The sequence below is a fragment of the Musca vetustissima genome, unplaced genomic scaffold (assembly GCF_032173495.1).
Source record: "Musca vetustissima isolate MV318-11 ecotype Yass unplaced genomic scaffold, APGP_CSIRO_Mvet_v1 utg12161, whole genome shotgun sequence".
In the NCBI taxonomy this organism is placed as follows: Eukaryota; Metazoa; Arthropoda; class Insecta; order Diptera; family Muscidae; genus Musca; species Musca vetustissima.
Window position 1 is genome coordinate 63551 of NW_026879491.1, and position 14806 is coordinate 78356.

The following is a 14806-nucleotide window of genomic DNA, read 5'->3' on the forward strand; positions in this document are numbered from 1 at the left end:
AACCCCTTCACTTAGGTGAGATAATACACCAATTCTCTATAGTATAAATTTTAAAAAAATTTACACAAAATAGTTAAACCTACAACTGAATTTTTCCATTAAATTAAAAAAACTCTAATCACAGCACATGTCAAAGAAACTTTCCTATTTTTTAATAACATCCTCCCATCATTAGACAGGAAATATATAATAATAATAATAATAATATGCAACTACACGCTCCATTTTACATGATATTTAAAAAAAATCGACAATACAAAAAACAATCTCTTTAAAATTAATAATGTCATCATAACAGGAAATGTTAATATTAGTTATTGCTTTAATATTAACCAATTTTTTATCAACAGTAAACAACAGTCACATAACAATTGAATAAATAAACAAATTTACAAAACAAAAAAAGAACAATAATATGTACACATATTTATATTATTATAATATACCCCGAAATGGGCAAACTATTAAATACATAATAATAAAATCAGAATAATTGATCATCATTAAAATATGCGTATGTATGTATTTGTTTAATTATTCACCAGAATAGTTTTACATACACACACAGTTTTCAATTTATGAATATCAAACGAACAAAAAAAAAAGAAAAACAAAACAACTGGCATAACAAACGTACAAACATACCACAAAATGCCATAGTTTAAATATTTATGAATAATACACTAAAATATTAATTATTTTATAGGACAAAAAAACGTATAAAATACCAAACATTTTATGTAATTGTATTTTTAATATTTACTGTATTTGTATACAATTTTTCTTCTATTTAATTATTATACAATTTTTTTTTGTTTTTATTGTTGTGAAAAAACTACTTTCTATTATAAATGATATTAATACAATTTTTCTTTATTATCTCCCTTCCCTTTAAATAAACAAAAACACTTATAACTAAAACAAAAATACAAACACTTCAACAACAACACCACCAACCATCACGAATGACCGACCGTCCACCTCCAAAACGAAACGACACAAAATTTCATATAATTTTGAAATTATCGCGCCCTTTGTCTGTCATCATTGGCCCACAAACGAAATAATATTGCTCGCAACAACAGGTGTCTCATGTCAAAATCGATTCACCTGTATTTCGCCTACACACAAATGCAACCGTTATATTATTAATAACATTTTCAATTGCTGTTACAACGCGTCAATACGTAGGAAATCCAATAGACTGTGTACATACGAGGTGAGTATACGTAATGTCAGTGTAATCCCGCCCAATCGTTGTCATCATCTTACTAACATTTGTACGAACCATCAACCCCAAATGTAGTTAATATTCGTAGCAGCATAACCATATAGAATAATTTCAAAATTATTTTTAAAGTAAAGAACATTCATAACACCTTCTCTTCTTGTTTTTTTGTTAATTTTTTATGAAAAATACAAAACATCGCATCGTTATACGCAGAGACATTCCGGAAGATGTACTTAATACATATTGTTGGATACATTCAACATATACAGTGGTGGATGCTTTTATGAAAAAGCAAGGTTCCGAGGTGCCTTTTCCTGGGGTTCATAATTCACAGGGACGTGGACCTCTAACAATAAAACATACAAAATATTATCAATGGGTGGCGTTTACGCTATTTTTTCAGGTGAGTACAAAATTTATTCACAACTTTGATATTTTATCGATAACATTAACATGAAATAATAACTGTGACTAGTCTTGACCACAACACAGTGAAACATCTTTATCTCCCAAATAAGAACAACACTGCATTATCGGCATGTATGGTGAAATAGCTTACTGATGCTATAAACTTCCTCGTGGTAGTGCAGTTAATATTATGAAATTATGGTAATACAGTTGATTGTAACATATCGACAAATATGCCTAGTTCAAGAATCGTTTTTATGGACTGAATGTAATTATGAACACGAACACAAAAATGTTCATAATACATATTACACTACTATCGACAAATGACGATAAGGTGCCAATTAAGAATTGAATATAGAATTACAATGCTTGAATTTAAAAAGACAAATCGTGACAAATCATTTATTATTCAGCTAGTTTATGAACCAGAAACTGGTGTCGGATATAGTCTACATTAAAGACATTTATTTATTACAAATTATATGAGTCCTACTTATTCTTCGAAAATCTACAAGATTGTGTCTTATTGGAGAATACAACAATAAGGGTTAAATTAACAAAATATTTTTATACGACTGACTATGAAGTTAAATAAGAAATTTTCTTATAGAAAACACTTTTATCGACAAATAACTGTAATCCCAAAACTAAAATAAAAATGTGTGGTGAATTTTGTTATTACGAAAAAAAAAACACTTTTATCGACCTCTTACAAATAACTGTAATTTAAAACTGTGATAATAATTTCAACGTATACAGAACACTTGTATCAACCCTTATAGAATTGGAAATACTTCCTTATCGACATTATTGCAACATTTATATATGTAAATGAAATGTGTTGTAGTGTGTGGTGAATTATAGGGAATGCTGCTATTTTTTTTAAATACCGTGTTTGTTATTGAGTAAATAAAATGACCATATTTTAATCTATCAAAGTTATGGACCCACACTGGTGGTCAAAACTAAAACATCTGAAATTGCAAACGAAATAAATGACCTGCAACGTTAAAAAAACCTATTGTGATTTTTTCAGAAATAAATATAGAAATAGAAATTTATTTGGAACAAAAAAATAATCTGTAGAAAAATTGGCCCAATTTTTGAAAGGTCAGATTTTTAATTTTTATTTTAAATAACTAAATTTCGATAGTGACCGACAGCATAACTATCATAACACTCAATTTCATCTTATGATATACTGGTCCTCGCAACCTGAACCTTCGGGAAGAGGTTATATTTGTTAGTTGGTGAATCTCTTTTGATTTTGCTATCTATGATACTCCAACGATTTTATATAGTGTAAATATCTAATGACCCGCAACCAATCTTTGACATGTTTCGATGTATGTTTGAGGTTACTGTCAAGCTGAAACACCCAAACAAGCTGTATATTTTCTTCAGCGAAGGCAACCATTGAGTTTTAAACACATTTGTATAAACAATCCGATCCATTACTTTAACTCGTAAAAAGATCGAACTCCAGAAAAGAAAAAAAACAGCCCAATACCATTATTGACCCTCCTACATGCTACCCAGAACCCTTGCAATACTGAAGCTGGAGCCTTTCAGCCTTTATTATTAAACTTTAATTCATCCGTGAACATAATATTTCTCCACTGAGCCGGATTTCACTTAATATGAGCTTTTGTGAAAGCCAAATTTGGGTTTCCGATTTTTTTTTTTAAAAAAACCCTTGATGGGTTCTGGACATGCATGCCATAGCTTCTCCACCCTCTGTTCCAGAGGTTAAATCCCTCTCACCAATTCCGTTGAACTCTTAAATTGCTCTGTGGTGAACTGTTACTACTGATATATAATTTGAGAAATCACGGATTTATTCAGAAAGGTTTCTCCGAAGTAATATTCTGTGGTTTTCACAATCAATGGTATTAGCTTTTTTATCGGATCGTTTATAAATAGTACATTGCAAAAAAGTGGAATTATGTCGATAAAAAATGTAAAGGTCATATTATAATCCACTAGACACTAGTAATTCTAAATTGCAACCACTTTTCATAATTTGTATTCCTAAACATAGGGGTATATTAATTGCAATGGAATTTCCAACCCCACTGGAATTATGTTGTACTGTTGCGATAGTAAGGGGATAGTAATATAGGGGATATCCTAAAAAGTTGAGCTATACCGAAGTTTTTTCTAAGAGGATATTATAACCTACGACACACTTTGTTTCTAACATCTCAACACTAGAAATCAGGGATCTATATAGATAATTATTGTAGGGTAGGTGTCTACAATAGGGAGTATCGTAATATTTTAGGGATATGGTTAAACGTGGACCCTTCTTCAAACTTGCCCTACCCTTTGGAAGCTAGCCTAATTAAACAGACATAAACTAACTTTTTATACCAAAAAAGAATTATAGCAAAAAGGGCCCAAACTCTCCACAATATCAATTTTTCCGGGTACCGTTGACTTAGCTGCAACCAGGGCTGCCAGATTTGACGATTTATCGTCATTTTGACGATTTTTTGGTCAAAAATTGAAAAATGACGATTTGACGATTTTTGCCCAAAAAATGACGATTTTTGGTCATTTTAGTAATATTGCAATATTTGGGTTCGTTTTGTTATGGCAACATCAAAAATGTATAAAGCGAAAGAAAAAGTAAAAAGAATTTGAATATTTGGCATATGTGTGTGAGGTTTACTTTGTACTGTTACAAAGCCAACAACAGTTTACGTTTACCCAGATAGGGTAGACAGCAACAAAACAAATAAAAGTTAACGGTTGTTGTTTTTTGACACGGCAAATAGAAGAAAATTGGTGAACGGAAAAGTTGTTATACATATTAAATTTAAGTTTCAATTTATACAAAGTTATTACAATTTAAAAAATATTCGATTTGAAAGCATTTGTAAAATTGTATCTATGATAAGTCCCACGTATATTAGTAATGAAAAGAATAATTCATTTTTCGATATCCTTAAAGAATTTCCACATTTTGTGAACGAAGATGAAAACAAAAATTGGATTCAGAATTTCGCGAACTAAGGTTGTTTGATTTTGATAACATTTGTGAAAATGATGAAACCGATTTATTTCGTTTTTGGAATGCAATATTTGATTTGAAACGTGGTGATGGTTCATATGTTTTTCCTATAATAACTAAATTTGTACGGAAGGTAATGGTATTACCCCATTCCTCAGCAAATGTTGAGCGTGTTTTCAGCCAAGTAAACCTTAATAAAACGAAAAGTCGAAATTCCCCCAATAAGGATTCAATGGAGAAATTTATACCAACGATTATTTAAAAGTTAACAAAACAAATTGTTATGATACGTTAATTAAAACCGACATGTTGAAAATGATTAACACAAATATTTCTTTTCAAAATGAATGACTTTATTAAAGTCGAAATGACTATTCAAATATTTATTTATAAAATAAATGAATTCCTTGATTAGCTTTAAAAACCGTGTTTAATAAATTGAATACCTCTTTTATGTTCATTTTAATAAAAAAATATATTTAAATATATCTAAATGTGCGTATTTAAATTTTTGACGATTTTTGATAAAAAAAATCGTCATTTTGACGATTTTTCCAAAAAAATCTGGCAGCCCTGGCTGCAACCTTATTTTTGACCACCAATCTCATTCGGCATTGCAACACCAATCCCATTCGGCATTGCAACTTCAACGCTTATTCGGAAGCTCTCTCTAGGAGAAAATTTGTCACTATTTGTCAAACTGCCAAACTTTGACAACTTCAACAATAAATGTTCCCACCTCTCTTTTAAATCCCATTATATGATCTGTCTGGAATAATAATGATAATTCGTGGAAATTACATCAAAATTATTAATTTCAATTGCTGAGTTCTATAATTCTGAATATCAAACTTCAACTTGAATTTATATTTGTTGCAACTTATTTTTTACAAAATAGTATTGTAATATTGTAGGTATAACATTTAATTACTCACACCATTGAGTAATACAATTGGAAAAAATGAAAGTTGTAAAACAAATATACACAAATATGCTTCAATTATATTCACTAATTTCCCATTGTAAATAAAATGACAAAACTTCAAAACGACACGAGTTATTTTCCTAAAATTCAACGAAAATATTTTGTTTTTCCATTTGTATTTAACAAATTCATTAGATGCTGCTCCAATTGGGTGTGATAAATACATACACCAATTTTCTTTCTTTTAATTAAGATATTTTTAGTAACAAAAACAAACAATTACCATAATATGCGAGTATATCTTAATGGAAGTGAAGCACAATCACAGCACTTTCCCTCAAGTAGAACGCTAATTAGAGCATCTTCAAATAAATGCATTTCTTCGAAGTATGTAAAGTGGACCTATATTTCTATTGTGGTTCGTATATTTGTTAATAAAACAAAAGACTGTGAATAGAAGACACGAAAAACAAAGGAAAACTCTGGACATATCACAACCACTTACTTGGAGAAAAATAAACAGGTAAAGTGAAAAGTGAGAAAATAAATAATGGAACAATTTGTATTATACTTTTTTGGGACTAATATAGCTAACACAGAGAAAGTGGGTAATGGAATGCAATGCATTTCTCGACATTTTTGACAATTATTACAAACTTTTAGAAAGAAGATTTTATATATTAAGAAAATTAGAAACTATAGAACTTCTTTTAAATAAGATGATATAAGCTTGGTGCCGAATCCGGACTGTATGGCGGATGCATTAAAACTTCCCAACCAAGCTCACGAAGTTTCTGGCGATTCACTGTAGATGTATGTGGCCTAGCGTTGTTCTGGTGGAACAAGACACCTCTCCTGTTGGCCAATTCTGGCACTTTCTGGTCAATTTGCTATCTTCAAACAGTCCAGTTGTTGACAGTAGATATCAGAATTTAGCGTTTGACAATATGGAAGCAACTCATAATAAACATTCCCCTTCCAGTCCCACCAAATGCATAGCAGAACCTTCCTGGCCATTAGTCCTGGTTTGGTCACCGTTTGAGGTGCTTCATGCTCTTTGACCATTATCGTCTTTGCACAGGGTTATCGTATGTGATCCTTCATCGTATTTTTTCGAGCTTCTTTTTGAATCCAGTTAGATCCTTTTTGGTCAGATTCAAAAATCGAAAAGTCTAAAAGTCGACTTTTGCAATCCACTATGTATCCCTAGTAAAAATACCATTGGATAAAATTCATATTTTTACACAGCCTCCATTTTAGTGGGCAATCAAGCTTGGTGCCGAATCCGGACTGTATGGCGGATGCATTAAAACTTCCCAACCAAGCTCACGAAGTTTCTGGCGATTCACTGTAGATGTATGTGGCCTAGCGTTGTTCTGGTGGAACAAGACACCTCTCCTGTTGGCCAATTCTGGCACTTTCTGGTCAATTTGCTATCTTCAAACAGTCCAGTTGTTGACAGTAGATATCAGAATTTAGCGTTTGACAATATGGAAGCAACTCATAATAAACATTCCCCTTCCAGTCCCACCAAATGCATAGCAGAACCTTCCTGGCCATTAGTCCTGGTTTGGTCACCGTTTGAGGTGCTTCATCGCTCTTTGACCATTATCGTCTTTGCACAGGGTTATCGTATGTGATCCATTTTCGATCCATCGTATTTTTTCGAGCTTCTTTTTGAATCCAGTTAGATCCTTTTTGGTCAGATTCAAAAAGCGAAAAGTCTAAAAGTCGACTTTTGCAATCCACTATGTATCCCTAGTAAAAATACCATTATATAAAATTCATATTTTTACACAGCCTCCATTTTAGTGGGCAATCAAATTCTTGGCAGAAAATTGTGAATTTAGGCCAAAATTTTGACATAGGTCCCACATAGAGGACCCTCCAAATTTTTATAATTTCAGACACATCTTCTCATCAAGTAGCTTTTATTTAGCAATCTGTGTTTTGAGTGTGTGTTAAACTTCCTAACAATGTTTCCAATGTGTTGACGTAGGCCTCTTATAAGGGTCCCGCGCATTTTAGGTATGTTGCAGATTCAAGCTGATTTTTTCTAACCAGAGTCTGTACCTCGCATTTTACCATCATTTTACACTGTATGTCATTTCGAATGTCCAGATCTGCAAACGGAAAACAATTTTAACTAGCTACCATTTACATTTAAAGAGTCTTCCCTGATCCTTCCATCATTGGCACTTATCTAAAATAATTCTCAACTAAATAAATCAATTTACAAAATGACTCTCATTTTTATTGAAACAAAAAGTGAGAATAATTTCCAGCTAAACAGCAATCATTGACGACGTCCATTTAGACGTCTATGCCGGAAATGTACAAATGCAAATAATATGTTCATGTCTATCGGTAGGGAGCAAAACAACAACAAAAACAGCAATCTGCATTAATTCCAAATCATATGGATGCCCAATGAAAATCTTTTAGTTTTCATTTTTTGTTTCTGATGTGATATAAAGATGATGTCCCTGTATGCCATTGTTTAAATTGGTTTTGATTATCGCCTCAAATATCAAAACAATAATCATCGTCAATGGTAAGGGAAGAAAATCATGGCAAGAAAAGGGCAAGCAACAAATGTGCAATCCATATGTCCCATGAATGTCTATATGTATATATGCGAATACATATCACACACAGAAATCCAAACAACATCAGTCCATGGACGCCAAATCCATCGTTTACATTGATGGCGGGACTATGTGAATGCCATTTGTATATCATACACACGTAGAGACATAGTTGAATAGTAAGAAAAAATCTTAAACTTTTTTGTGTGCTTTGCCTTCCTTCTTCTTCTCATTAAAATAGTAGACTTATTGCAATTGTTGTTGTTTGGTTGATTTTGATGTTTCTTTTCTCCTGCAGCTTGATGTATTTGGGCAACAATCCAAATGCATTTCGTTATAAACAGAGCAACAGCATGTTGTCCGCTTGATGTTGTCCGGGAAAAAAAGGGAAAATTATAGATGTAACAGCAACAATCGTAGTATTAGTGCTATTGTTAAGAAATTAATTCACATGGTTTTTTGTTCTTCGTTCGATTCTTACAATTTCCTTGGTCATAAAGATGACATATTCGAGGATTGTAAGGGAAATTTTGTGGTGTCGTAAAATAAACAAAATAGAAATATGGGGATATTGAATTTTGTAGATAAAATGTCCATTCCTTTGACCAAAATCGAATCTTTGATATCCAACTCCATAAAAATCCTGCATGGGGATATGTCAAAAAAAATTGACCATCACTTGTGGCGAACAACTTCCGAAGGTTTGTGTGGCACCAAGAGTTTGAAATGTCGCGAAATATTGGAAGGGACAAAGAAGACTCGTATTGTTATCGGGCATAAAATGGACGAAAAAAATAAATTTTAGTCGCTCTAGAGGTCACAGTTATGACCAGAAAATCATGAAATTGTACATAGTGAAAGGGTTATGATCAGGGAGTAATGGTGGCTGTTCTGGCGAAGATCGTTGGTTAAATGGAACCTGACTTTTGTGTTAAAAATTACAAAATTTCTATTCTAGGGCGTATATATTTCTCACTGAAGGACATAGACCCGAGAGTTTATAGCATATTCAAGAGGAGTGGATGACCTTCAATTTGATATCATATATTGTTGTAGGTGCTTTAGTTATACTAAGATAATTACATGTGTCTACGTATTTTGATTTGGTTAGTATTGCCACTGCCACACTAGAGCGTGGAAATGTACCTATGATGGCTACGAAATTTTACATAAGGTTCCGGTTATAGCCAAGGACGACACCAACAAATGTTGGTGGTCATTAGATGATATTTAGGGGTTGGAATGGATCAAAAACTTGGTTTTCTAGTCCTAGTCGCTCTAGAGGCCTCTAATATATGCCGAACATCACATTTGTACAGGGGAAAGATCTGGCCATCTGTTTAATTAGGATCAAATGAACCAAGACTTTGAATCGTATGCCGTAAATAATTACTCCGGAAAAGCATGATTCGGAAAATATGGCAGGGTAAGAAAGATCTGTTGTCCTCTAATTGATAGGGTAACATACGGTCAGCCCCATCCGACTATACCGCTCGGCTCACTGGTTTCAAAATGTCTTTGTACAACCGAAGTCACTTTAAGAACTTCCCTGCAGCCCCGTTCGGGTTTATAAGAAGGACTCCCATCAGCTAGTCCATAAAAAAGATATAAGATAATAAATTACGCCCTTGTGCTCGTCTATAAAAAGACTCCCTTCAGCTCGTCTATAAGGATGACTGCTATCAGCTCGTCTATACGAAATATTTCCTTCACCTCGTCCCCTAGACTTCTAGATTCAACTCGTCTATAAAAATGACTGCCATCAGCGCGTCTATAAGAAAGACACTCTTCAGCTGTTCTATAAGAAAGACTCCCATCACCTCGTCTATAAGAAAAACTTCGTTCAGCTCGTCTATGAGGAAAACTTCATTCAGCTCGTCTATAAGGAAGACTCTTTTCGAAAGAAAGAAAGACTCCCTACTTCAGTTCGTTTAAAAGAAAAAATCTCTTTCAGCTCTTTTAGAAGAACGACTCCCTGTTTAGATAGTATATAAAGATTCCTTGCTTCAGCTTTTCTATAAAGAATCCCTTCTTAAAGTCGTCTTTAAGAAAGACTCCAAGTTTCAGTTCGTCTTTAAGAAAAACTCCAAGATTTAGTTCGCCCACTTCCACTCGCCAATAAGAAAGATTTGCTGCTTGAACACAGACTCATTTTATGCCTCATTATATTACAGACTCCTTTTATGCCCAAGTATTGTTTTAAATGTTTTTACTATTCCTATTTTTATTCAAATTTACACAAAACTTCCAAATCTAACCTCACATACTTATATTTAAAACAAAATATTTCTTATATTCAGCTCCTTATTATAAGACATATGGCAAACAAAAATCTCATGCAGTGACACAGACAAATGCCACCAGGCATATATGATCTATAGATATGGATGTGATTTCCTTTTTATAAATCTAAGATGACATTGAAGTTGCTGGTCAACACATGACAAAAAACAGACTTATAGAAAATAAAGATGAAAAAAAAAACAACAACAATGTGTTTACATATGTTTCCTGTTACTAAGCCATCAAATAATATTTTCAAGTGCAAGAGCATAATGGCCATAAAAGGATGTTTTATGAAAAGACAAGAGAATTTGTTGCTTCCTTTTAGATTTTAATTTATACCTTGAAAACCTTTTAATATTGATTTTTTTTGAGAATGCCATTAGAATGTACACAATAGCCAAAATTTTTGACACTTGTGCAACATATATAAATATGATATAAAATGCATAACTTCCATGACATTTTAAACATAAATAAATAATATTTAAAAAAACATAAAAATTCCTTATACACTATAAATAATGTTTCAAAAATAGTCAGTAGTAAACAATTTAAAAAGAAGAACCCACAACCACATAATACGCTGTTGACTCATAAAATACATATTTACAAAATAGGTCAACCATATTCAAAATTTCTCATTTTATATAGTTTTGGCTGTTTTGTGTCTTCATTATATTAGTTTTTGTTGTCGTTGTTGTTGCCTGGGTGCAAATGATGGCACAGCATCACCAATAAGAAACATGAAATCTGACATTAATTGAAGGTGATGGTTGTTCCCCCTCAATTTCTCGTGTGGAAGCACACAACCACACACAATCTCCCCAAATAACAAATGCAGCAATCTCCCCTAAATAATGCAGCTCCTTGCCAATAAATCAATTAATGATTATCTTTTTTCATTGTTTTATATTCATTTAAAATGTTTTACTGTTTAACATCAACATTTTGTTATTAATGAAAAATAAAATTGGTGGCATGCAACAGACTGCATGTTAGGGGGTGTTGACGGTTTATTTGACAACTAGAGCTAGCTGTTAGTAGTATCAAGCAACAATGTGGCAAAGTAATGACATTGAGTGTGTATTTTGATATAAAGAATTTATTAATGATATTGTAGATCAAAATCGGGCCGAAGGGATATGGGTACTATGGTTGGCAATTGTGACTAAAACTCCCAGTACAATTAAAACGGTCTGACTTGTTATGTAGGAGATATATACACAATTGGAGGAGTTGCAGCTATTCTTCTTCCTATGAAAGAACTGGAGGTATTCTTCTTCTTATAGGAAGCCTGTAGGTATTTTTCTGGAGGTATTCTTCTTCCTATGGAAGAGGTGCATGTATTTTTTTCCTGTGAAAGAGCTGCAGGTATTCTCCTTTCTATGGAAGAGCTGGAAGTATTCTTCTTCCTTAGAAAGAGCTGCAGGAATTCCTCTTCCTGTGGAAGAGCTGCAGGTGTCTTCTTGCTGTGGAAGAAGTTTAGGCATTCCCCTTCCTGTGGAAGAGCTGGAGATATTCTTCTTTCTGTGGAAGAGGTGAAAGTATTCTTTTTACTGTGAAAGAGCTGCATGAATTCTTCTTCCTGCGGAAGCGCTGCAGTTATTCTTCTTCCTGTGAAAGAGTTACAGGTATTCTTCTTCCTATAAAACAGACACTCAGAAAGAAATATCCCCACCTTTCAAACAATTCTCTGCTTCAAAAAATTCTCTCTTAGCTCGATGTTTATAAGAGAAACTCCCTTCAGCTCGTCTATAAGGTAGGCTCCATTCAGTTCGTCTAAGAAGACACCCGTAAGACACCCTGCTTCAAGTCTATAGAAACACTACGTTCTTCACCTCCTCCCTAGAATAAATAGTACAAGGATGGCTAAAAGAAAGAGCGCCTCCAACTCATCCATAAGAAACACTACTGTCTGTTAGAAAAAAATGTCCGCTTCAGCTGGTCTATAAGAACAGACTTTTTCCATCAACTCGGCTCTAAAAAGACTGTCTACTTAAGCTCGTCTATAAAAAGGACTCCTTGCTTCAAGGAAAACTCCCTTCCGTTGGTCTATGCCTGCTTCAAGAAAAACTCTCTTACGCTGGCCTATAAAAAATAACTTCCTGCTTCATTTCGTCTATAAGAAGTACTCCCTGTTCCCTAGAAAAATACACCAGGCAACGTAAGAGGAAGATCCCTCGTTTCAACCCGATCCCCTTTCACTACTGTCAGTTTCTCTTTTAAAAAAGTCTCTGCTTCAGCTCGTCTATAAGAAATGCTACCTGCACCTAGAAAAAATAATGCAGGCTCCCGAAATGTCTCAATTCATTTCTTAGAAAGACTCCTTACTTCAGATTGTCTCATGGAAAAACTCCCTGGCTCAGCTCAGGCTCTCTTCAGCCCGTCTATAAGAAATCACTTCTTCAATCCTCACATAATAAAATAACTATTCAGCCTTTGTCTATAAAGTATCCCGACAATTGGACTACAAATAGAGTTTTCATTCAGACTTCTGAATTTGCTAAAAACACTCCTTTCCAATTTTAAACTGACCTACCTTAATGTTCGGAAGCATATGTTCACATTTACAAGTTGGAAGAAAAAATGTGGGGCATATCAAAACTGAAAATGTAATGTGTCGAGTTGCGTTGGAGTAAACCTAAATCTATTTTAGAACTCATAAAATTGGAAGATGGGTTAGGGTTGGGCATTTAGATGCAACGCCAACAGAACAGAAAAGTTTGGTATGGTCATATTTCGATCAGAAACAAATGTGATTGAATTTAAACAAATGTTGAACGACTGAGAAGAAATTCCTTCAAATGGTTATAAATCCATGACCGTAGTTTGAATCAATCAAGAGACGATCACATAACTTTTTAGTTGGGCGCCAATTTTTGAAGCACAAATTCAATGTAATTGCTTTTCTTTGACACCACTGACACCACTACTCTCACTCACATAATGATGCACATATGAGGAACTCTAGGAAGTAATGGCAACATTTCAGAAGCAACAAAAATAGAAGCACACATTTGATGTGAAATGACCATACGGCAGATTTCCTCCCCATAGTCAAAGAAACAACAAATTTGTTAAATTTATACGCAAAGATCAGAGAGAAAGCATTAAGGCGCACGCACTATTTTTTTCCTGAAAAGCTAAAAATACTTTAATGTTGTTCCATGTGGGGTGACTAATAACAAAACAAAACACAAAAACAAATATTTTGGCGTCATGTGAATTTACATTAGGAGCATTTTTTACATACCTGTATACTGGGATAATGAACGGATATTGTTGTGTTATTGTCTAGCCTGAGGATGTGTGCGTGTGTGTTTTGTTGTTCTAACATTTATTACATGACCTCCAGGGGTATTTCTCACACACTGGCAATGCGGTCAAGTTGCTGCTCTTTTTTTCTCGTAAACATACCATGTTGTCGCTTGTTATTATTATTTTGCACCAAAAAGTTCATTGTCAACATTTTTGAAGTTTAAGGGCCACAAGTATTTTTTTGTCTTTTCGCAAATATGTGTGTGTGTGCATGTTGTTGTCTTGCCACACCATGATGGTGCTTTTTGGGTCCCACAAGTGTGAATGCGGTATAAATGCGTTCATTGACCAAAAACTATTTCTTTTGTTTTGAACTCGGCTATAAGACCGGCGGTTTTTGTCTATCTCTCTCACTGTTGTGTACAGAGTGTCAATATATATACATATATATATATATTGTATGGTTATGTGTGCAAGGATGCATTAACACATGTAAACATTCTGTATTCATCTCGCCGGAATAATGCGTCGTATATCGTATTTCTATATAAGTTTATCATTTCCGGTAATGAGTATTGGGTCATAATTATGGTCGATGGTTTTTTTTTTCTTTTTTTTGTAATATTTTCAAGAATAGTTTCCTTTTCCTGTGGGTATTTTCTTGTTCATGCATATGCTGTGTCGAACAGAAAATGCATCATATATTACCAATCGATAAATAATATTGAATGCAAGTCAATTTTTCAGCAGACCTGAAAGAAAAGAGGTAGTACATTTTGTATTTAATATTGCTGTTGAATGAAAATACATTTTATATAAATATGCTATATTAATATGTGTTATTATACAATATGAACTTAATATTTTGATTATTTTTGAAATAAAAATAATTTAATAATGTTTTTAAATAATAAAATAATCGGGTTTATTTGGAATTATTCCCATGTTCAACTCATCCGAATTGTGTTATTATACAAGGATGTCAGTATATAATTAAAGAAGTAAATAGCTCGTCTTTAAAAAAACACTCTATCCATCTCCAGGAAAAAATCACATAAGCTTTCTGCTTAAATTTCCTGCTTCGGCTTGTC

General features: G+C 33.3%; 1 protein-coding gene across 1 annotated transcript in view; it reads left to right on the forward strand.

Moving 5' to 3' along the window:
* LOC133324405 (innexin shaking-B) overlaps nt 1–14806 on the forward strand; it is a 103828-nt gene that overhangs the window by 37413 nt on the left and 51609 nt on the right. The window contains exons 2-3 of the mRNA XM_061533246.1: nt 1086–1219; nt 1445–1634. Of these exons, the coding sequence (XP_061389230.1) occupies nt 1086–1219; nt 1445–1634 (324 nt within the window). The remainder of the gene's footprint in view (nt 1–1085; nt 1220–1444; nt 1635–14806) is intronic.